Source organism: Syngnathus floridae, chromosome 7 (genome assembly GCF_059516105.1).
Source record: "Syngnathus floridae isolate MCC-2025c chromosome 7, RoL_Sflo_1.0, whole genome shotgun sequence".
NCBI classification, from domain to species: Eukaryota; Metazoa; Chordata; class Actinopteri; order Syngnathiformes; family Syngnathidae; genus Syngnathus; species Syngnathus floridae.
The window spans coordinates 16892580-16917104 of NC_142419.1; the positions used below are offsets into that span (position 1 = coordinate 16892580).

Sequence of the window (24525 nt, forward strand, 5' to 3'; positions counted from 1 at the left end):
AGTTTCCTAAATTATATTCGTGAGCCTCACTGTGTCATGGGTTAGGTTTAAAATTTGGGTTAGTCAAACTTTGGGTCAGGATCGCTAAGATGCAAATTTGTCCAGGAATCGCCGAAGGCCTCAAACACAACTTTGATCAGTTTTGCATAATCTGAAAAACACCTCTTAAAAATCATGAATCCATTCAATTTTTTGAGATGATTCAAGACTCTGCGACACTTCTTTTTCTCCCGCACATCATCATCACCCTCCTTTTCTTCGTCGAGTGTCTGTTGCCGCACACTAGCTGTCGGTGAAGCTTAGAGGTGTTGTGATGGATCTGACACAAACGCGATCAGCGGGGCAGCGCGAGCAGCAGGGGAGACTCGGCGAGATGGGCAAAGTGAAAACATAAATGTTGTTGCCCGGGTGTGCGAGTGTGTGTGTCTTGCGCACACACAAGCCGACCTGCAGTGGATACCTCGCTAGACAGGTTGCCTGTTGCTAAGCAATTACCGAGTCCATTACCCCTGCAACATGCCCGTAATGTGTGTTTTTTTTCCCCCCTCTCTGCGTTTCAATACCGGCTCGCTCGCTCGTACCGAACGCCTGTTTGCACCGTGAGCCGCTACCAGCTGTTAGCTGCCCCCCCTCTAAACGTGCCGCCTATTTATCTGCTAGGCACGTAGCGTCAGGTAAATAAGACAAAAGAAGAATGCGGCGCAAGATGCTTCACTCAGTTGTGGAATAAGTGTGAATTTATAAATTCCACGCAAGGGGGGACAAAGGCGTACTGTGACCGTGGAAGTAGTAAATATGCGCTCCATTAAAACTAAACAAATATAAAACACAAGGAGCTGTCTTTTATTCAGTTTCATGCCAACATCCAACTCCAGAGCGGGAATTTATTATCCAGCGCTTTGCGCCCGCGTCCGTTCTCGTTGGGAGCACGTTGATATACGGCGCGCCGGCTAAATGCGAGCGCATGTGCTGGCTGTAAATTTGCGGGGCAAGCTATTAGCCGAGGCTGAAACACTTTAGCGGGTGTGAATAGCACGAATGGATTTAAAAAATAAAATAAAAAATCACCTTGGTCTTGACCTACTTTGGATTGACTTTATTTGTTCACTTTGTTTGCCAAACAAAGTTTCCATATCCCGCCCTCGGCGGAATAAACAACTTTTAAATACCCCCTCCTAGCAAAAAGTTCCGCTGGCAACTTTGGCCCACTAAATTCTTTGGCTAACGGGCTACGCTGCTGTGTTCCTTTGCGGCGCGTGGACCCCTCCTGCGATTCGCTGTCCTCGTTCTGCTTTGAGCAACATTTTATGACTTATGTCCCACTTACTCCCACCGTGGTCATTGCGCATAGGCAGCATAACTTCCAACATAGATAAATATGTCGACTTCTCTCCGCCTCAAAGCGGCAAGAGGGCCTTTTAACTGTCTCGTTGACTCCGTAGCAGACCTGCTGCCGTAAAACCGTACGCGTGCTTGGTGGGCAATTCATCAGCTGTAGTCCGACCTGGAATTATCAGTCAAACAACACGTCAAACTACCAGCGCTCATTTCCGTTGACCTTTGAAGCCCTGGAAAGCACCAGATATTTATTTAGAAGAACTTCTGAAAAATGTCTTTGCCCTTTTTTGCCCAATTCGCAACACAATTTGGACTGGAACCGAGGTCTGTTTTTGGGACTGGGCTGGATGCCCTGCACCAGCTGCACACCAATGTTGCATTTCCTAGCACACAAATGTGTCACGACAGGTCCCAGGTTCATTGTGAAAACTGCTAATTACATTTACAGCCCTGCGGTTTGTCAAATGCGCCGTGTCCTTGCTAGCCGTCGCGTAGTTGAGAGTATTGACATCTTTTTAGAACGGCTAATAAAAAGTAGCCCCTATCTCACAAAGAACATCAAAACAAAATGAACGAATGCCCAATATTTTGGTGACAAGAAGAAGCACTGAGTGAAAATTTAGAATGCTTTGTTAGCTTTTCATGCTAGCTACACGATAGCTAGCTGTTTCTTTAATTTGGATCTTCTGTGTTGTTGAGTCCAGTTTGAGTGAAAATGTAGATTTCTATGTTAACTATGATTTCTAGAAGAAGTTGTATTAGCTTGTCAAATTAGCAATGCGCTAAGCAGCCGCTGAATGATTTGTTTGTAAACATATACGTCTCATCAAACCATCTTGACATCTTTAGAATTTATTGAATGGCTTCCACTATTGTGACACATTGCGCGGAGCTGTCAGCCCGGAGGCTTTGTGCCAAATAGCGCTCCGTCTGTTTGTGCAAGTCCCAAAAATTCCTCCGTCTCACCACGTTTGATTTCCGCTCTCCATCTTATTTCATTTCACTCCCTCTTCAAACATCTTTCACTATTACAAGCCCTGCTTGCATCTCTTTCTGCTTGCAACACGTACGCCCCATCTCATCCCCTACGCTCGGCGGGTTGCGGGGAAGGTGATTTATGGCGCGCCTCTGTTGGCTACAAATGGAATGTTTTATTCAGAAGTTAGAAGGAACTTGCTGCCTCTTCGACTGCTCTCCAGAGCCTTACTGTAAAGCACATGCATGCATTCATACATGCTTGCAAGCTATTTTTGAGACACCTAAGTGATATATCCCTAATCGAAGAGAACTGGACGTGGTCAACATTGACAGGGGAGGAAATTTACAGTCGTTAAAGTGCGTTTTTACGTCAAGGTCACCCCTTTGGGCTGATGCTTGTCAGGTTGAGTGTGTGTGCGGGTGCACAGTAAATAATGCAGCAAGATTATTGTGAATATTCATCAGCTGTGAGCCAGTGACAGTTACCCATGTATCTGTCACTCAAAGCTTCAGGTGGGCTCTGTTTGATGAATAGCACACACACACAAATGCACACACACACCTGCATGGAAAGTATTTCTCTCCTCACTTAACTGCTCAATGGAGAAATTGAAAAAGAAAGAAATCGTGCATTTGGTTGATTGAACCTTGCACACCTATTGAAAAAAATATTAATAAATATAAAGAAACTTGAAACTAAAAAAAGCATTCATACTTATGAACCGATCAATACGGCAATGCTAACGTCCACGCTAACACGGCCGCCGCCGTACTGTACGTCCGTATATTGATTTTAACGGGAAAGTCAAGATGGCCGCCACATTCACGAGTTCTTCAGCCTGTTCTCGTCTACTGTTAAGTCTGTTCACGATCGTATTTACGCACCAAAGTGTGTCTAAGTTGTCACTTTATCTAAGCAGACGACTCGCTGGGCGTTGCTGTTTCTGCTGATTTATTCCTCTCATCCATCACTTAAGTGTCAGGACATGAGCAGGCCGGTCTCTTCTGTCTTTATGACATGCACTTAAGGCTCTGGAGGCTCAGCTCCAAATGCTCACGCTTTAATTGAAGCACAGGTTTCTGCTCGAGAGACAGATGCGCCGCTGCAAAGTGAATTATCCTTGACCCGAGTGTGATACCACCTGACATTAATTGCTCATGTGCGGGGGCGCTCACGCTAACTTGTTACGCAAACACGCACTTGTCACAGAAATTAATAATAACTTCGCTCTTTGCAAAGTATTCGCCAACATTTTTTTAACAGCAATGCTTCGGCACACGATATAAAAACATTCAAAAGCATATATTCTTTATCCTCTGCGAAAAACGGACTATACTGCCCCCTAGTGGCCAAAGTGCACACAGAAAGTAGCTCACTGTCGAGTTGGCCAACTTTCCAACTCTTCCTACCTTCTGAGATGTTTTTAATCTAACCTTCATCCACTCCATCGCCTGCTCATACCTTGTGCTAAATGATCATATTTTTATTAACGTGCATTTCTTTTCCCCCTGAAGGGCAGAGTTATTGTTTAAAAGGCGCAGCGGGACCACGTTAATACTTTCAGGGTTCCCCGACGCTCGATAATGTCACGCTTCCCCGAAATAATGGCCAAGAATGTTTTTAACAAAAGATAATTGGATGTAACGGAAAAGTGGAGCTGTGGGAGCCTTGGCTTTATATTCTATTCTTGACCTCTGGTGGAGTTGACTATTTTTGTACGGTCTGACAATAGACTTTTTTTTTTTCTTCTCTCCACCTGTCCTTGAATATCTTTGTGATTTGTCTCCACGCATCCTTTCATAGCCAATAGCTCCGGAATGATATTGTGTCTCCTCAGCATTGTTACACCTTCTCCTCCATTACTGATGCATCTGGTTAAAGTGTCGCCGCGGGCAATATGGCACACACACACACAATCCCGCTACTACTACCGCTAACTACTTCTTAGCGCAGGCAATTGCAGCACTGTTATTACGCAATCGGGGGAAGGCATGCGACTCATTATCTGCAATCATCGGTGCGGCACCGAATAATTAAAGCGCAAGTGGGGGATGAAGCACATGCATGGATTTCATAGAAATGTCAACCGGGGAAACAAAAGATTTAAATCACTTTGGATAATGTTTTTTTCCTCAAAAAAAAAAATTGTAAGGGGAAAATGAAGATGAGTTATCTCACTAGAGAGGAGAGGAAAACAATTTTAATCAAAAGTGACAAAGCTTTTTTCCTTTTACATAACCAAAAAAAAAAGAATCTCAGGCATGCCTCTGCTGTCAGTGTCAGTCAAAAATAAAATAAATATAAATAATAATATATAGTAATAATATTTTTTTTTCCTTCCTTCGGGGGTCAAACTCATTTGCATTAAATCAAAATCTGCCTGCAGTCTGCATTGGGCCCACCAAAGCCTTTATTACTCAACCTCCATCTACCACTGCAGGTTTAAGATAGCACGTTCTGGATTAAAGGCAGAGCAAAAGTGTTGCTATCTTTTGGATTTATCAGCGAGCACCATGCAGAAAGATAATGAGGAGTTGAGCCAGGAGAAACAAGAGTTTCATCTCGCTCTTCCTCCCAGGATGCCGTTGTCACGCTCGCTGGCGGCTGCGTGGCTCGGACAGGCGTGACGGCTTGTTTATGGCCAGATTAATTGCCTTTACGGCCTTGTTTCTCCCTGTAAATGGCGCCGCTGGCCTTTAATGAACACCCGTGCCGCCTGCACGCCTCCCTCTCCTTCCCGGCCTTCCCCGCCGCTGCTTCGGCGCATGACCCTGCACAGGTGACTGACTACATTTTCCTCGTGTGTGTGCGTGCGAGCTTAGACTTTTTAAGAGGCCCGGCACCGCTGCCGAGTGGTTCCACCCGAGTGCCACCGGCAGACCAGACTGTGACTTTAATCATTTCCCGCTGAGCCGAGGAGAGTCACGCCGGGCTTTGGCTAGCATTTAGCAGCAGGCGCAGAACATGAGCCTTCGGAAGTATTTGAAAAGAGAATGTTTGGTTTTAGTAGGAAAGCAGAATATGGATGATTCGATTTCACGATTCTTCTCAGACAGTTCAATCGGAGAAATTGAATACATTTTTTTTTAATACTTCCCAGTAAAGGAGCTTTTTCTTTTATGTGCCTAATGTGCCATTTGAAGTTTCCCCATCGCTGTGCTAAGACATTGAAATCAAATCACCCTCACTCTTTCTTAGTTTGTCACGTTCCTATGACCCGTTCTCCGCCATTCATCAGGCCTCCTCTTTTTCCCGCGCCGCTCTACTTCATTAAGCCTGAAACAGAGCTCGCTCGGTCCAGTGCTAATGGACAGTCTCCTTAACTGGGAGTTCAAGCGCGGGGCCATGATTCTTTATACAAGCGCGCATCCGTGTGGATCCGCAACCTTGTAAACAACCGGGCCCCCTTTATTTGTCACTTGTGTGGCGGCTATTAGGCCGCCCAAGCGCCAAGTCATGATGGGCTTGTACTTAGCGTACCTTTAAAGGGATACACCGCCCGGCTCCGACATTACGTTTAGTAGTCACGGGGGCGCCGTGCACGCTGCGAAAGCTCCACCGGTGGAGGTAAAATGGAACCTCCAAAGTTAAATCCCCCTGAAGTCGTTTTTGGTGTGATGTCACAAGACCTTGGATGCAAATCCGTGCGTGATTTGGCGTTTTGTGACAAGGGCAGTGATGTCATCAATTGAATCCAAGCACAATCAAAATAATAAATAAATATAAATAATAATTTAAATAATAAAATTTTAAATAATACATAAAATTAATACATAAAAAACTGTCAAATCAAAGTTACTGCAAAGTGCTCCATGCTTTGAAAGAAGTTCAATAACTCCTCACTTTTTTCTCCCCCCACTATGAATAATACACCCTAGCGAGTCAGAAATACATAAAAAAAATCAAATAAATCGTAAAATCAAAGTCACGGCAAAGTGCTCCATGCTTTGAAAGAAGTTCAATAACTCCTCACTTTTTTTTTTCTCCCCCCCACTATGAATAATACACCCTCGGGAGTCCGAAAGTGACACATCGTTTGAATACATCAGCAAAATTTGTTTGGCCGCAAAATAAAAAGCCCCAAATTGGATCATATCAGCCAAACTAAAAGACCCCGAGGGACTTCATAGTCCTTAGTCTGCACGTCTTTTATAACCGACCCCGCCGCTGCCTTTACAATCTTATTAAGCAACAATGCCGATGTCTACATTTGACCATAATGCCTAATAAAACACATTTTATAGTTGCATGCATTTACTTTCGGCTCTTCAGCATATATATGTATCTATTGCCCCCCCCCCCACCCAACTGCCCACCACTCAATAGTACAGTTGTGAGTTGTTGCTGGGCCGCCACTATTGAGCGGCGTTGTAAAAGCGGCTATTTTATTGTGTGTTTGTTCTGGCATATTAACAGCCGCCTTTACAGCTCTCTGATTACGACCCACCGGGGGAAAGCTGCAAGTGCTAACGACATACAAAAAAAAAAAAAAAAGTTCCGTGTTTCTCGGGTATCATCTCGGGTAAAAATATGCTGATTGGAACATTTTTCGCTGCGTTTATCTACGCAACACACGTCGACTAGTTTAATGTCTCCATCAGATGACACCTTACGTATGATCACCGCAGTTGCCATGACAACCAGCATATGTATGCCTTAAAAATGCATTTACATTTGGCTGACACTCAGCTGATGTCAACTCGGCAGCATCCATACATCAATGCCGTTTTATAATTATGGTGCATTTTATTAACAGTTTTTTTCGTATAATTATGTCATATGGACGGTGTAGATCATTTATGAGACTCGCTTGAAGCAATTTCCAAGACTCCGTAATTGGCCAATTAAAACTACTGTTGCTCGCAGCGATTTTGCGAAAGATGGACGGATGCATTAATCGGTGAATGGATGACTAAATTTATCTTAATGGATGTCTGATAGGACGTTCGACATTTCTTGTTTTGTTTTTGGCATTTCAAAAATGATTCGAATAAGTGGAAGAGAAATTTGCCAATTGGAAATTCAATGTTGCATAAATCATTTTGTGCATTCTTAGATAATGTATTTTCTCCAAAAATCCAAAAATTGCAATTTTTTTTTGCCTGCTCGCACAAAGCCAAAGTGTGGCCAGGGTCGACGACAGATAAGACAACCTGTCTGTAGCGTGTGCTATCAGCGCCACACACAAACACACATCGGAGCCCACTGAGAGACTTTGAGGCCCCGTGGCAGAAAAGAGCCGAGATGGCAGCGATGGCGCCGGCTGGAGCCGGGCACCCTCGGGAGCCTGCCTGCAACATGTATGTGTAGAGGGCATGAAAGGCAGAATTTTTTTTTGCGGGGCAGATGGTGCAATGTTGTGTGAAACCAGTTAGGTTAGCATCAGTGGAAGAGCGGCTTTGTGACAGATTTTTGGCCGCGAGGCGACTGGACCCACTGCCGGCCTCAAGGTCGAGCCCGTAATTATGCCGGATTACCTGGTGATGGTCCAAATGGCCCCGAGTTATTCACGACGTTTGAATAGGCCTCCGTTGTTTATGTCGCTAATTGCTTTTGTTGTTCTTTTCTGATGTGAAGTTTTTTCGACTTCATATAGTGTATAGGGCAGCGGGTTCAAAGTACTTGCCACGCTCTATAAACAGTTGTTTGGTTTTGAGCTTCTTCTCCCATCAGGGGTTTTGGAACAGCTGTTGTTGTTTCTGAGGTTGATGTTTGTCGCTTTAGTCTACTTGGAGGAACTTCAATGTATTCTGTTAATGTTCAAGATGTTTATTCACATTTTCATCATTAAAAAATGACGATTTGTTTTATTGGCGTATTTTTAAATGCTTGGACAAAGTTAGAAAGATGCTCCTGTTTTTTAAAAACATATCAGTTTGTTTATACAACACAATTTTTACTTCTCTCAATATCATATTTAGAAATAGATTGTTAAAATAATTAGTGAGTCACATGGATGTTTTTATTGACAACCAAAAGTAATGACCACTAAAATAATAGTGCTATTTTTTTTAATTTAATCACCTATAAACAATTTGCTATTTTTGATAAACACATTTTCTAGATTTATTTTTTGAGATTTATGTGCCCTTGACTAACTCAAACTAATCATTTTATATAAAAATTCTGAGGTTTAATTTTTTTTATATATATATTTATCTAAAAAATTTCCAGCACATCATAATGGATCCGAGTCTCAACCCCAAAATAATTGTGCTCCTTTTTGAATTGGTCAAATAAAAACTGAATTATATTCTTTTTTTTATAATGTTCTGCTCTTTCAAACTAAATGCAAATCGAGTTTTCCTTCTTAGCAGAATTTCAAAACATACAAGCTCGCCTCATACTTCCAACCCAGTAACATCTGGCCGGCAATCATTTTTAATATTCAACTGCATCTGTTTGAAAATGCTCGTTTTGCTTGGCACACGTTGAATACTTTTGAACAGCTTTTATTTTATTTTACGGGGATTTGAGAGCGTGACAATTGAAGCAATACACGAGCTTCCAACAAAAACTGCTTTTTCTTTTGTGTTTTTGTTTTTTAATAAGATGAGGAAAATGTCCCGCTTTGACTGCAACTGGGGGAGAAGGACTTTGCAATTATATGGTCATTGCCTTAAACCTCTTAAAAGCCACGGCCGTCGTAATGGCCTCTTTGCATGTCGTTTTTGAACTTTTGCTTCATTGCTCTTTGCCAGCTTTGACTTCAAGTGCAGTAAAAATAGAACGCATACGTCATTGAGTTGCATTGATTCACCTTTAAAAGGTTTTTTTTTTTGGTGGGCAGCAGTTCGAATTAATTTAGGTTGTCTATACCAAAAAAAGTGGGCAGCCCGAGTGTGTGTTTTTGTGTGTGTATCGCGAAACTAATTACGTTCATCAGGCAAACAAACACAGCTGGCCAATGTGCTGCGGCGCTGGATGGCGACCCGAGCCCGTGCTGGCTCGGGTTTTGTTGCCAGCGCCTCCCGTCGGGAAGCTCATCAAGTATTGACGAGCGGAGCCAAGTGGAGCAAAAAAAAAAAATCTCAAAAGTAGAAAACTATTTGTTTCTAAAGAGATGGCGACAGAGTTGAAAATGAGCTCAACTTGAAGATGACTTTGTGTTTTTCGACATTTGTCTTCCTGCGCGTTTGTCTTCTCTCTTTGTCTGTCATTCTGCTCCCCTCGGCTGAGTTAAGGGACATTTCGAGGAGCGGCGCAGCTATTTAAATCATCGGTGCGTGTGCGGGCCGATGGGTCGGAAGGTGCGATGGACTGATTTACACTCCGAATACGGGCCGAGATGAAGGCCATTTGCCAGGCGGGCCATTTCTCTTGTTTCTTCGTTTCTCGGCCCGGACGGCTGGCCTTGGTCCAATTTAATTTCTTCTGGCCCGAAAGACTTCTTCTGATACCTCCGCACGTGCTTCGTTCTCACCGGCAACAAGGAAGTGTAGTTTTAAACTCTGACGTGAATGTCTGACCGATACTAATACACCGATACCAATTTAGCAGCGGGAGAAATAACAAGGAGGCAGGTGGAGCGAGAGCTGTCAGTCAAATGTCAGGAATGATGAGTTGTTTTTCTGAGCTGTGTCATATTTGACATGTTTGAGAAGGATTTGTGTTACGTGCTTTTTATCATCACTCTCACTGCTGTCCATTTTATTTATTTTTTTTAAATCGGCAAGGGCCATCGCAATACTGGGTCAAATTGTGAGATTTATTGATCCTAATAGAAGAAAAGCGAGATCGTATGGAAACATATTATTTTTTATTATCTTATCATAGAAAATGGGATAAGCAGACACGGCTCTAAAGATTCTATTACGAGGAAAGAGTAACGTACGACAGTGAAGAACGACACGGACAATAGCGGGTGGCCGTAAAAATAACCCAAGGCACTGCAAAGTCAATATAAAAACAATAAGCAGTATAAAAAGTGAAGAGAACGTATTAGCTTTGCCGGCAAATTAAAAAATATAGAGTCTACAAAGGGCAGCTATTAACTCTTAATTTTTTTTTTGTTTCTTTCTTTTTTGCTTCAGGACAGTGTCCCCTTGTGTCGTAGAATGGATTACAATTTTTTGATGTGGTAGCAACATAGGCCCCAGTAATCCCCCAAGGTGCCACAAGATGGCGCTAATGTGCTGGCTGAATAGGAAAGTAGAAAGCAATTTTGGTAGCTAATTTTTAAATGATATTAAATAGTTTTCTGGGCATCTTTTGTTGTATATTTACGGCTTAAACTGTAAATAGAGGCAATTTTAAATATTTGATTTATTTTTCATATTTTATTAATATTTTTTTAAAATATTCCTCAAGCTATTCCCACGTTTACTGTATACAAATAAAGTCCGTTGTCATCCGCTGAGTAAAAATAGCAGCAGGATCCTGGGGCCATTATTTGAGGAATTATATGCGTTTTGTTTCGGAAATACCACGTTTCTCGTGTGTGAACGTCATTTCGCACCTGCACTGGCAAGCTTCTATTCATGGCTCACTTGCAGCTGCAGGTCCTCCAAATGAATGCCGTCAGGCAGCATATGAAAGCGCAATAGCAGCTGCGGGGGGCTTCGCTTTTGACCTTTCACCTTCACTCCGGCTTCTACGAGCTTTTATTTCACACCCGTCTCGAATACTCGTACTGTCGCTGCAATTCGCCGGTGACAGTTTTTTTTCATTCGATTAATGAGTACTTTGGCCAACTTTTTCATTTACTCGCCCTCACTGAGAATCATGTTAGGAGTGTTAGCGTGTTAGCGCTATCTCCTCTGCTTGTTTACGTTCGTCGGGGTTCAAGGTCTCTCCTCCGTCAGAGTTGCTCTTCTCCCGCCATCCCAGACCCTTTCCCTACAATCCGCACGACTCGACCATAAATCCAGCAACACGTGTGCCAACACACACGTCCGCACACACACACACACAACAATCAATACGAGCCTGCTTGGCACTGCCAAAGTCCAAAATGACTATCGATTTTCTGTCAGCGTTGCCTCTAAATTATGCAAGTGTTTAGTTTATGAGATGTTACTTTTTTTGGGTCGAGGGGGGTTTCACTCGAGAGGGTCCATTTTGGCGCAGGTGCGCATAGAACACAGGTGTGCGGACTTCCGCCATGTCGGACGGCAGCATCTCGTCCAAAACGTTTCCTTTCCATCCGTCGTAATTACACAACGTGGAGGGCTGCAGATATTGAAATCGATGCGATGGAGTCGCTCTAAATTGTCCTGCTGAAGTCAGGCTTTTGCTTAAGTGGCGAATATTGCGCCCGGGATATCGGCGCGAGGATTTTCTGTTTGGCAAGCACACGCTCGTAGCCGCGCTTGGTCGATTCACAGGCGCGACACAAATGAGACACTAGAAATAAAAATAGCTGAAAATGATTGGCTTATTCACACGGATTGTTTGTATTGTTTATCTATCTATCTATCTATCTATCTCTCTCTGTCTGTCTTGACTGTCTTGTCTGTCTGTCTGTGTCCTTCCTTCTTTCCTTCCTTCATTCTTTCCTTCATTCCTTCCTTCTTTCCTTCCTTCATTCCTTCCTTCCTTCTTTCCTTCCTTCCTTCCTTCTTTCCTTCTTTCTTTCCTTCCTTCCTTCTTTCCTTCCTTCCTTCCTTCCTTCCTTTTTTCTTTCCCTCCTTCTTCCTTCCTTCTTTCCTTCCTTCTTCCTTCCTTCTTTCCTTCCTTCCTTCTTTCCTTCTTACCTTCCTTCCTTCCTACCTTCCTTCCTTCCTTTTTTCTTTCCCTCCTTCTTCCTTCCTTCTTTCCTTCCTTCTTCCTTCCTTCTTTCCTACCTTCCTTCTTTCCTTCTTACCTTCCTTCCTTCTTACCTTCCTTCCCACCAACTTTCTATTTTTATCTTTCTCTCTCACTATATAGTATTTCTGGCTTTATCTCACAAGCTATCTCTGGCTATCGTATGGCTTTCATGCCCTCTCTCTCACTCTGAATTGCTCAAACACACACGCACACACACCAACGTATAAGGAGATAGACTGACACATACATTTCCGAGCCCCTTGGTCAAAGCTTATCTCGGTAAACGCTTAACCCCTTAACACTCACCTTCGAGTAAACCACATCGTTCTGTCTCACACACACGAACACACACTTCTGTACAACTTGTGCATCTCTTTAGATATTTTTAGACTCGTTGATGCTCCTTTTCCTGTTTGGTTTTAATCCTCTCCGCCAATTCCCACACGGCACATTTGAAAGCGCCGCGTGTCTGACGGAGACCGGTGCACTTAAAACAAGAGCGACAGCTGCGTTTTCGGGGCGAGGCCGAGAGAAAGGCAGAAAGCTTTGTTCGAGAGAAACAAAGTCGACACCGACGAGATCATAGAAAGGTTCGAAACTCCGGCTGGAGATTCATCCTCGTTGGTTTATCCTCCGATTTGCTCTTTTCATCAGACAGCCGCACTTAAAGAGTAAAACAGCACATTGACGCCGTCATTGATCACTAATCACGGCGCTTGATTCGATCTAATGAGCGACTTGTTCCTTGTGGGAGGCCACGTAATGAGAAAAGCAGCACTGGCTGCACCCAATAGCCAAAATAATCCCCTGACTTTCAATTTGAGGAAATGAGGGGACATTAGAGGTTCTGGTTAGCGGAATAATCATTAATGCTTCGGTTGAAATATCGTTGCCGCTAATGAATAAGGGATGAAGTCACTGTTTTGTTTATTCTTGTACTTGGAGTTTGCATTGGTTGGGATTCTAAGTGGTGCAGGTGGACCTTGATTTGTTAGAATATTGCAGAGAAGGCAATTTGTCAACATTAAACTTGTATTAGATATTTGGAGCCACTGCACAAGGTTTTTTTCATTATTTTCTGTTATTTAAATGTTTACAGCTTAATTGCAACAAAAGAAATTGGAGCAGATTTCTAATTTTCAAGGTTGAATATTTTTTATATTTTCATATATATTTTTTTGTTTTGTATTTTTAACTTTTTTATATATTTTTTAATCTACATATGTGAGGTGTTTTCGTTATTATTTTTCATACAAATTCCCATAAATGTGATCAAGTAAACATTATTTCAAATCTATCCTCTTATTGCAAAAACTTTAAATCGATTGAGAGAGGTCCTGGAAGGTAAAAACACATTTTCCAATGATGCATTCCAGATTTAATAAAACTTCATCCCAATATTGTACAATTTATGGCTGATGTTAAAAATGCAACTATTATCTTTGTGAAGGCAGGTGTACCTAATTTTGTGACCCCCCCCCCCCTCCTTACTGCAATATGCATTCTACTGTTCAGACATTATATTAAAATACGCATGAAATACCAAATAAGCACTACACGCATGGTCCATTTTAGCAATTCAAAGCTATAATATCTCTGAGCGCCTTGATGGGCTCGTCTCCCTCGTACAGCAATGGCACATGGTCCCCGTTAATGTGGAAGCGCGCAGGGGCAGCGGTGCGCTCCAGCCGCTCGTCTGGCGGCCTCGCTTGAACCCCCTTTGGCTCGTCAAGGAAGAACCGCTCCACTTAAACTTTGTTGCTCCCTCGTAATTGAATTAGTCTGCTCAATTATGTCGAGGCAGCCTTGTCCTCATTAGGACGGGAGCTGAATGGGAAGGGAGGGGAGGGGGCGAAAAATCCAAGCCGGGCGCGGGAGTGAGAAGGTGAAAGTTATTTTGGTGACTATCTCATTGTCGAGATTTGAAAAAAAAAATGTTTTTGCGTGTCACGCAGGAGCAGCTCAAGAGTCTCCAGAGTGGCTTCAAGCAAACAAATGGCGGCAGGTTCCAGCTGCAGACGTGAGTGGACGACCGAATAAAAAATCGAATAAAAAAGCTCCTCGTATCATATGTTGTGTTTAAACTTATGTGTCTTCTTCTCCCCCAGCGAGGACCTGCTGGTGGACCAAGACGACAACATCAACATGAACGTGCCGCCCTTTGAGACCAAAGTTTTGATGTGAGTGTTTTAAATGTCGCAGTGAAAAAAACGCTTCAAACTTTCTTGCCGTGATTTACTCAAGGCCAGACGACATAAAGCTGACAAGTTGACGGATGATTTTGGAAGAGATAAAAAGAACTTTTGCAGGCCCAGGTAGTGATGTGACACGAATAGGTAGCAATTTAGATTTAGTGGAGGGAAAATTGCCGTTTCTTAGCTGTGCTTGTGTTTGTGTTTAGTATCCAACGCGCCTGGCGTGACTTCCTCCAGAGACAAGAAGCGGACAAGAGGAGCCCCTCCCCGTCCTCGCTGTCTTCGTCGGACAAGATGAGCATGTCCATCAGCATGGCCACGCTCTCTGATGGCAGCACCCCGGTGAGTCGTGCGTTGCTGCTGGCGGCATTCGTGAAGATGCTTCTTGGGTTAAATCCTTTTTGATTGAATACTTTTGGATTGAATTATGGATAAACAGCAATCACACTATTTGACTCTATTTCTACGACCACATAGATTAAATTAAAAATAATAATAATAATTTAAGGAAATAATAAAAATAATCATATAACTAAATAGTTAAAATAATAGTAATCATGATCATATTATAATAGTGATAATTATTTTCAAAATATTGAATGAAAATGAAAGTGCTTGAATTGAGTAGATGCTTCTTGAATTTTGAGTAAGAGTTGAATTTCATGAAGAAGATAATTGCTGGTGTACGTTTTGGGATCTTTATGCTTGCCAAGATGGCGTGCTGGTGAAAGTTGACTTCTGTTGAGTTCCCCTTCCTGTCCAGAAGGTGGCAGTATATCTTAGCTCACACCTTCAGTGTGCAGACATCCCCCCCCCCCCCCCCACCTTCCTCAAACACCGACTCAAATTTGTGTTCACTCCCCACCTAATCTCCGAGACACCAGTCGACAGGCAGGTTAAGTCTCGCAGATGTCTTATTTTCCATCTTAAGGCGCCACTTGTCCGCTGTGTCACTCCAAAGAAAAGCCGAGTAGGACGATTAAGGCGCCACTTGTCCGCTGCGCCGAGTAGGACGATTAGATTTGGATCGAGTGGATAAAAGGAGGTCAGGTGGTCGAGCGCCGAGACGAGACTGTGAAATGCGTTCATTCGCTCTCTCGTGACGATTAAGTCGTCACGTTTTTTGGGATCCCCGGAAAATGCTTAGCTCATCACAAACATAGAAATATAGACTGAGCATCCGTGACCCCCAAACACACACAGTCGTATTTTCCCGAGACACAGCAGCAATGTGGTCTCCGTCTCCAACGTGATTGCATGTGTAACCTTTGACCCTCCGGCATTCGTCTTGGAAGAGCCGTGTGTATGTGTGTGTGTGCCGTATAGAGAAAAACAATTGAAGTTGTGCTCATGCAATTTTTAGGCCGGATAAAACACGTGTGACACTGACGAGCTCCAAAAGCCGGCTCGTCGCCATGGCGATGCTCTACAGTAGACGTCTTTGTTTATTATCGATCCTCGCGCTCCATAGCAACGAGGCAGAAATGATAGCTTTCATTAAGCTAGCCTAGCAAAACTCGAAATTTTACGCGCCGTTATGAATCAACTGTCGGGATTTTATTGTTTCATAATATTGTCCGGGCGCATCAAGCCACACACATGGCAATCACGTGTCAACACAAACATGTCAACATGTGATGACTCCCCGACTTCAATTTGAGACTGTCGCCGTGATGGATGCGTGTTTATAACTGCTCGTCAATCAGTCTAGTTTGGATGGGGGGGGGGGGGGGGGGGGGTGTGACTAAATTACGACATTCATTGGAACGGTTGAATTGCTTCTGTGGCATTTTAGCGGTGGGAGCTGTCCACTTTTGTGGTGCTGATTTGTGTTGCGGGAGCGGATTATGGCCGCTAGAGGGCGATGTGGCGCTATAAGAACTTCAGCGCTGACTGCATGAAGTCAGAGCGAGCTTTAGTTGTATTGATCACTCTCCATTCTTAACGTGATTTATTTGTTGTGGCGACATGATTATGTCACATTTGAACATGATTTAATCCATATTTATCTCGTTATGTATTTTATTGCAATAAGTGCATTCCTCTTTGTTTATTTGAACCTTATTCCTTTTATTGAATGTCCTTCACTCGTCCTGGTCTGTCCATTGTTGTCCTCATCTTCCTTTTGCTTGTGCCGATGGAAGTCTGGCAGCAGAGATAAGATACGTTTGGTAAAATTTGGTGAATTTCAAGGGGCTGCGAGTTGAAAGGGGTTAGTGGGAGACGTTTAGTTAGCACGTGCACAAAGCGGCGACTTCCTCCTCCGAGATTGTTGTTTAGCCGCCTTTTGCTTCTAAAGGTTAGCTTCAGAGCTGTCCCGGAATAACCCGCCACCATTTTTTTTTCCTCTGGCTCATCACTACACAAAGCTTTTAGAACCTCAGGAGATTACTGAGCCACCGGGTAGCTGCAAGTATTTAACTCTGTAAAAAGCTTCCTTTTTGTGTTCACTGCACAAGCTGTCATTGCTATGGATGGAGGGATGCGGTTAAGGTCACACATTGTGTCAGCGCTGCAGAATGGTTATTACACTAAAGGCTCAGCATTATCACGCTATGAATGACTTTAGCCCTCAGGCTCACCTCTCTTGGGTTTACTGTAATGAAGCCTGCCGTGTCGCTTATATATATGTGTGTGTGTGTGCGTGTGTTAGCATTAGCTATTATATTAAAATTTGCATATATTTTTTATATACATTAGCATTAGCATTATTACTGTATATGTAAATAATGCCTGTAGTGAATCTTCTTAATTTATGCAGGTGTACCTAATATTGTGGCGAATGAACGCACATCCAAATCACTACAGCGCCACCTGCCAAGCTACGTGTGAGCTGCGCATATTCGCCAGCCCGCTTCATTTTCACCTGGATGATATTTGGCAATCATGCAAATTGCATATACACGGTCCGCCTTCGGAATTGAATGTTCGCCTCCCACTCGTCGCGGAGAGAAAGGTGCGGCGCTTTTTACGATCCTGTTACAGTAATACCACATACAATGGTAGGACGATTTAGGGATTCTGTCAAATTACTTTACCAACGACTCACGGAGGCGGACTGGTTTAATCTTAATCTCTTTTTTCTTCCCGACTGCAAATTGATTGACGAGACAGCCGACACTGCTGCTTCTTATTCCCCGGGAGAAGGCCGGACGGGCAGATTTCAAGCTTTAATGGACATAATCCCTCCTGTTGTAATCTCTCACCTAGATATAAAGTTGTGCAAGATGCTAGCTTCTTCTAGCGGCGGCAGGGACTCGCCAGCGTGAGCGTTATTGATGGACAAAATCATTAGTGACCTTTCCCTCGCCGGCTGAAGATGCGCTGTGCAATTTCAGCCGTCTTGTGAACGTAACCCGCCGCACTTGCTGAAAGCTTGAATGAGCTCGCGGAGTGACATTCGTTTGACTCCTTGGATTTAGATGTGATACTCGTGGACGTTCAAACCACCTCACCCCCATGTGTTATATAAGATGGAATTGGAGGCCTACTCAGCCGCTCACCTGACCACAAAACTGTGACAGATGACATTTAATATGATCTATTCCGCTTGCAGATGTACACATTTAAAAACATTCAACATTGAGCTATGTGATTGTTGATCTGAATCTGAATCTGAATCGAACAACCCCAATTTCCATATTCTCAATTCAACCTCTATGGGCGACATTTTAGTTAATATTTTTAATATTCTCTAAACTCAACAACAATAACTCATAAGTGTGCATTAACCCTTCCATGAACTTAAATGGAGTGGAAGTCTAAGAATGCTGATAGAGACTTTTATTTATTTATTTATTTATTTATTTATTTATTTATTTATTTATTTACTAAATTGGCGAAAAAAATCGTGCATATCATACTGGGAGCAAGAACTCGTCGAGTCTAGATAGTCTACTGTTTACCCTGAAGAAAAGTGCTTTAAAAATTTAGACGGAAGTCAGTTATCTTATGCTGTAATACCAGTAGGATCCACTGGGGGTCACTGTTCTGCTTTTATGTAGAGTCACTGGCAGCCTGCTACAGGGAGGAGTTCCAGATCCAGTAAAGCTGCACAGCAAAAAGGATTGTCATGCCTCTCTGGGGGGTGATGCTCTTTTTTGTTTATGGGACACTATCAGAACACAATCGTTCTGAGTCCGACACATTCATGCTGTGGTTTTTTTTTCCTCGATAATGTGGTCAAAAGAAGCGTTTTTAAGAGCCTTGTGTCAAGGCGTTTTTCTCTCACATCAGCACCACAACGGGGTGCCTCTTTCAAAGAGAATACGCTTTTATCATCATTTTGCCGTCTTTAAAAGGCCACAATTTGGTCTTTCATCCCTTCTCCTTGAGCCTTTTTAATTCCGTGCAGCGGCAATTAAATATGAAAGTGTTTCTGGGTGACGTCAGACTGTTCGCTGGCTCTGATGTGCACGTTCCACAGCGGCGGCCCATTATCCCGCTCATCCCGCCGTCACCGGCCAACAAGGCCATAATTGAGCATTATGTCCAATTTGGGAGACTGCGGACATAAAAAGCAACAGATTGATGCCGTAAAAATTCATCCCAGGTCTGAGATCTATTGATTGGGGTCTCGCACAGTTAATCAAGGCAATATTGGTCACATTGTGCAAAGTGTCTGAGTTTTATGCGAGGTCTTGTTTGCTCAAAGTCTGATTTTTTTTTCTTGAAACGATTATTATTCTGTGCCGCTCTACGTGGTAATCGTATTACAAAAAAGAGGAATAAGCAATCGAGCATGAGTTGGAATCTGATTGCAAAGAATGAAGGGGTGTTTACACTTATGCAACCACAATCGTTTTTAGTTTTTTTGTTTGTTTGTATTTCTCCTCTTTTTTATAGGTCACATCAATAGTGGAAAGTATCTCTTTTTTTATCTCGCAAAAACCTTACCTTTGAACAAGGGTGTGTAGACTTTTCATGCACAATACCTGTGTGTATATCCAATCCAGGCGAACCTGGCGCTGGAGGTCTTGATGATGTAAGGTGTGCTTAAAATCAGAAGAAAACAAATCATAACCTCCCGGAGTTTCCTGTGATAGCGACAGCTGCCTTTCACTTCATCCGTTATGCAACTCAAACAATCTGGCTGCTTATTCAAGCCCACTACCAGTGCACAGTGACTGCCTTTTATAATATATGGATGTGTGTGTGTGAGTGTGTGTGTGAGTGTGTGTGTGTCTAAAAGCGAGTGCTCCGCCACTCGTAACCATCTAAGCTGTGATTTGTATTAAAATGGTGAACTAGGGAGAAGATACTTTTTTGTTTCTTGCTTTATCGGTTTGGCATTTAGAGTGGAGGATTCCCACGAGGGAGCAAGGGAGGAAGCCTATTGAACAGAAAGGAGATAAAAAGAGGAGCGAGAGAGAGAGAGAGAGAGAGAGGGGCCATCCTCCATCCCGCTGAGTGATTGGCTCTCCAGAGAGAAATAAACTGATTTGTGATTAATGAAAAGATGGAGAATAGCTTCCCCCCTTTTTTTTTTATTTAATTTTTTTTTTTATACCTTTTCTGCTTTCAATTCTCTTCTGCCCGTCTAACTCTTTAGCCCAGAAAATCCATCACCGTAATGATGTCATGTGTAGGAGATGATGAGAGAGCTGATTAAAAAAAAAAAAAAAAAAAAAGATAAAAGTCCACTAATAGAGGAAACTGTACTGTATTGTCACTCATTGGCTGGATAAAAATAAGGTGAACTCTTCTTAGTGTGTGTCCCTGCTGTTTGTATTATACTGCCCCCAGGTGGCCAAGTCATACATAACAAAAGGAGCAGCATTGAAATGAAGCAAAAAAAAAAAAAATGAGGCATTTTTTTTTCATAAAGTTAAACATATAAAAAATTGGGGGGGATTTTTCTAGGTGAGCTGGAACAGATTAATGACATACCATTCATTTGAAAGGGGATTGATGATTTGCGATATGAACGCCTTGACCAGCTCTTTTTTTTTTTTTTAATTTCAACAGTAGATTTGGTCATTTTCTGAGTCCTTTGATGACACATCTCAACCCACAAACGCAATCCCATAGACTGACTTATTTCGAGAAACTACTTTTGTGTCTGTGAGTTAAATCACAGCATTTCACTTGGCATAGTTCAAACCGGGATAATTACTTGGGGGAGCTTCATAAATGCTTGTATCTGAATATATCGAGAGATGCAGCAAGCGCTGACTTTCTGTTCTCGGCAGAACATCAAAGACGTTGCCGATGGGCCCCGTGGCACGCATTTCTGTTTGGATGTTCACAGGAGGGCCTGGAGAGAATTTTTTGGAAGGTTCACACCTGAGATCTTTGCAGACAATGTAGTTTTTCTGGATTCATCATATCGTGACTTTATTTAGGGAGGTCAGTGGAGTCATTTGTTGTATTGTAGCTGGTGCAACTTCCTTCGCAAAGTCTTTAGTGGACGAGATGTTTTCTCGTGTAGCTTTAATAAGTGTAGCTTTTGTAATAAATGCTACGGAGCTTCCTTTTTGTCCTACTTTTTGTTTTATTAATTCATTGTGCCCTTTTATGTACTCTTGGGATTTTTTTATGCTAATTGTGTACATATGGTGTGTTATTGTGATTCTTCATCCTGTCAAAGGTTTTTATTCATGTGGTGTGGGTACAACATATTGCTCACGTCCTCTTTTTTTTTTTTAAGTGTTAATAGGAGACTATTTAACTTTAAAATTTTCAAAGATCTATTGAATTCATTGCTTTAAAGCCTAAATTGAAAATTGTCAATATAAACTAAAAATATATTTTATTCACCCTTGTATAACGTTCAGTTTTAATTTTTTAAAAGTCCAAAAATATTGATACAGACTAATGAGTACAGCCTTTTTATTCATCACAAAATATGTAAAATAATGTTACATCATTATATAATACAAGTTTTTAAAATGTATTAACCACGCAAGGTCCGTTTTTATTCCTTCTTTGTTATTTAGAAGAGAGAGATTAACCACATGATGATCATCTTTGATTATCTTACTTGATAAATAGTTTATTTGCTGGAGAAGGTGCTCGAGTGCTCTGCATTGTCTGTGCATGTGTGCCCAAGCTGTTTCGCCCCACAGCGTGGTTAAATATTTCATCAGATGATTTTTTCCTCTCTGCAGCAGACAGCTGCTAAGCTGCTGAAAACGACCCAAGTGTCTCACACACCGTAAATATATTCAATTTATACATCTATCGTAGTTTGTTTCTGGATATTTGTACAGTATTGAATGGCAGTATGTATTGGTGGTATGTTGGCTTTTCTTTTCAAGTTTAATAATTCTGATATGCAGACAAATATTTGAGTAGCAATCAGAAATATAATCACATTCATAGCGATGAAATGTGCTTCTTCCAGATTTTAGTCTGAGGACAGAAAATAATATTTTATAATGTTTAATAATGTTCTATTTGAGTTAAGTGCACTTAGCTAGTGGCAACGCAAAATGGCCGCCAGTTCAGATTCTTAGCGGGTGTGCTAGCTCGCTCGTTAGCTAATGATAATAGGACATCACAGAAATAGTAAACATCCGAATGATTTGAAAAATATTGGCCCTTTTATCGACCAAGGAAATTGCTTTGTGGGTGCAACACAGTTAGCAATTTACAAAATACAGTATTATTCATAACGTAACAACGTAAAAGATAGTATGTTGTTTTGCTTTAAATTCTACTCAATAACGTTGATGCGTGCAAATGTGAATACCGTCGTGTCACGCTGTAATATGATGATGATAATGATAGTAATGATCATGACAATGCAATACATTTGCAGGAAGTCATTTCTTTCACACACACTATTAACATTCATAATATATGAAGCAGGGACAGTGCTCGGGAGGAATATTAAGGAGTCCAGGTCAAACCTACCCTTATTTGTCATATTTAGCCGTGGTATTTGGACGCATCGACATTAGCCTTAGCCTGTGCGCGGTTCCCGAATGTGTTAAGAACTCGCTGGCCTGTGCTTCCATATGCACGCCTGGCCGCGCTGGCTTTGACTTACCGCTCGATGATCTAATTCCCTTTCCAACAAGACATGTTTCTTTGCTCCCGGGACACGTTGTTCACTCCGTACAGCGCACCACTGCTCGCTCTGCAATATTTAAAAGCTGCCAGCGGTGCACGCTTCACCATGCCGCTCGGACTTGGATCGGAAAGCGGCTGGCAATGTGTCATGAATTACTGATCTGATAAGTGATTTCATCAAATATTCCAGTCATTTGCTTTGCTGTGACAAACATATTGATGATTTCTTTAAGGTGCTAGTATTTCAGTGTCACAGTAAAATGCAGTAGCTCGTGATTGAATGATTAAATGCAAATTTAATGTTAAGTTAAATACAACTGAACTGTAGCTAACATGTCCGGTGCTAAATGATAGTGAGTATGAGTGGATCATAAAATGAATGGAGTGCACAGTTTGATGATTTATTTGGGTGATTCTTTCGCATACCACTAGAGGGAGCCTGGGTACCACTTTTTGAGAATCACTAATGATAAGGTCAAAGTATGATTGGCTACGATATAGACGCCTAAGCCACGTTACCCAAATAGCTTTATTTTATTCCATCTTGCCGTGTAGCCATTGCATAATATGTCACCAAGTCAAAGGTCGTTGCTCCCAACCCATCCATCATGTAGACTCACTGCACAAATGATTATTTTCCATAAACACCAGTTGCATGACATGAGTTCTTGTATGCAACCACTTGCCTATAAGCATGGTAATGGGCACCGCATTGCAATGCCTATTCAAATATTCATGCGCCTCACAGGTACTGTACGTATGTGTGACTGTTTACCTACTAAGCACTAATGCATGCATGCATGCATGCTAGCCTGACACACTGCAGGTGGTTCATTTCACAGTTCCATCTTGGCAAGAGAGGCTAAAGAAACAATTTTGTAGTGTTTGTATGCATATGTGTGTGTATATATATGTATGTATATATATATATATATATTTTTTGTTGTTGTTTATTATTTTATATTATAAAATATAAAATATACTATATATTATAAATATTATATTATTTTATATTATATTATTATATTATATATTGTTTTTTATTATATTTTGTATATATATATATATTTTTTTTTTTTTTACCCCCATAATTTTCTGTTGAAAATACATGCGTCAACATGATCTCCTACATTGAGTATATCTTAATGGAAATCCTAGTCGTGTTTCTTGTATGCTGTCATGTGGCGGAACAAAGTGCGGCATCCCCAAAGATTGCCCGTCACACGCTTTAAGTTTCCGAGCATGTCCATCTCCCAGTATTTATGTGACTTAATTACATCTGAGAAGTAGCGAGGCTGTCTTGCATATTCCAGCTTCATTTATCACGTAGACAACATTTCCGGCTCTTCCCCCCTCCTCCTGTTTAAATATGAATATGCCGGCCGCGTTTGTAATACTGAAGCTGTCAGTTCAATGGGCGCCTTTAATTACACGCTATCTAATGTGCTATCTGCCCCGCCGTCCAAAGCCCCCCGGCCACCTTTCTGTAGGAAATGAGTAAAATGGGCTCATTTTTTATTAAATAAGAGCAACGGTGAGCTTAAAGTAGAGCTGTGGACAATACGAGCTGGGTCTAATCGTGTCTCCATTTTTTTCGTGGCGGAGTTTATCATTCGCTTAGATGCGACGGCACACTGCCATCTGATGGAAATGAAAGTGACCACCAGCCAGACATGCGCCAAACAGAGACTTATTTATTAAACCAAAGTGCCAATCTAAAACTATTTTATATACAAATGTGGCTCTACTTTAAACGTTTGAATACAAACGGTGCAGCAGCACATGTAGACAGACATTATAACAATACTTTTTTTTTATTGTCTGTTGGCTGGAATGAATTAACAGCTTGTACATTTATTCCAAAGGGAATTCAACTCGTATTTCACGGAACCACTGTGCAGTAAATATAGTTCCAGTCATCTGTTTGAGGGAAGCATTAGTCTGTTGTAAATGATGCAGCAAGCCACAAATTGGGGCACGGCGTCTATGAGAGGCGTCGCCACTGTTTGAGGAATGACGCTATTATCTGTCAGTGTCACCTTACAAGGCTCATTGCTTATTCTCATCAAGGTTCATGAAATCCGGAAAGCTTTTTAATTTGTATCCATCCATTCAAGCCAATTTCCATCATTCATGTCCTCATTAGTTGAGCTGAAGTTTACTGAATTTGGGCGAGAGGCGGAGCATAACCTGGATTGGCTGTCTGCCAATGCTTATTTCACTTTTTTTTTTCTTGTGTGAGGCAAT

General features: G+C 42.0%; 1 protein-coding gene across 1 annotated transcript in view; it reads left to right on the top strand.

Moving 5' to 3' along the window:
* schip1 (schwannomin interacting protein 1) overlaps window positions 1-24525 on the top strand; it is a 137379-nt gene that overhangs the window by 28209 nt on the left and 84645 nt on the right. The window contains exons 6-8 of the mRNA XM_088380655.1: window positions 14023-14087; window positions 14176-14247; window positions 14469-14604. Of these exons, the coding sequence (XP_088236781.1) occupies window positions 14023-14087; window positions 14176-14247; window positions 14469-14604 (273 nt within the window). The remainder of the gene's footprint in view (window positions 1-14022; window positions 14088-14175; window positions 14248-14468; window positions 14605-24525) is intronic.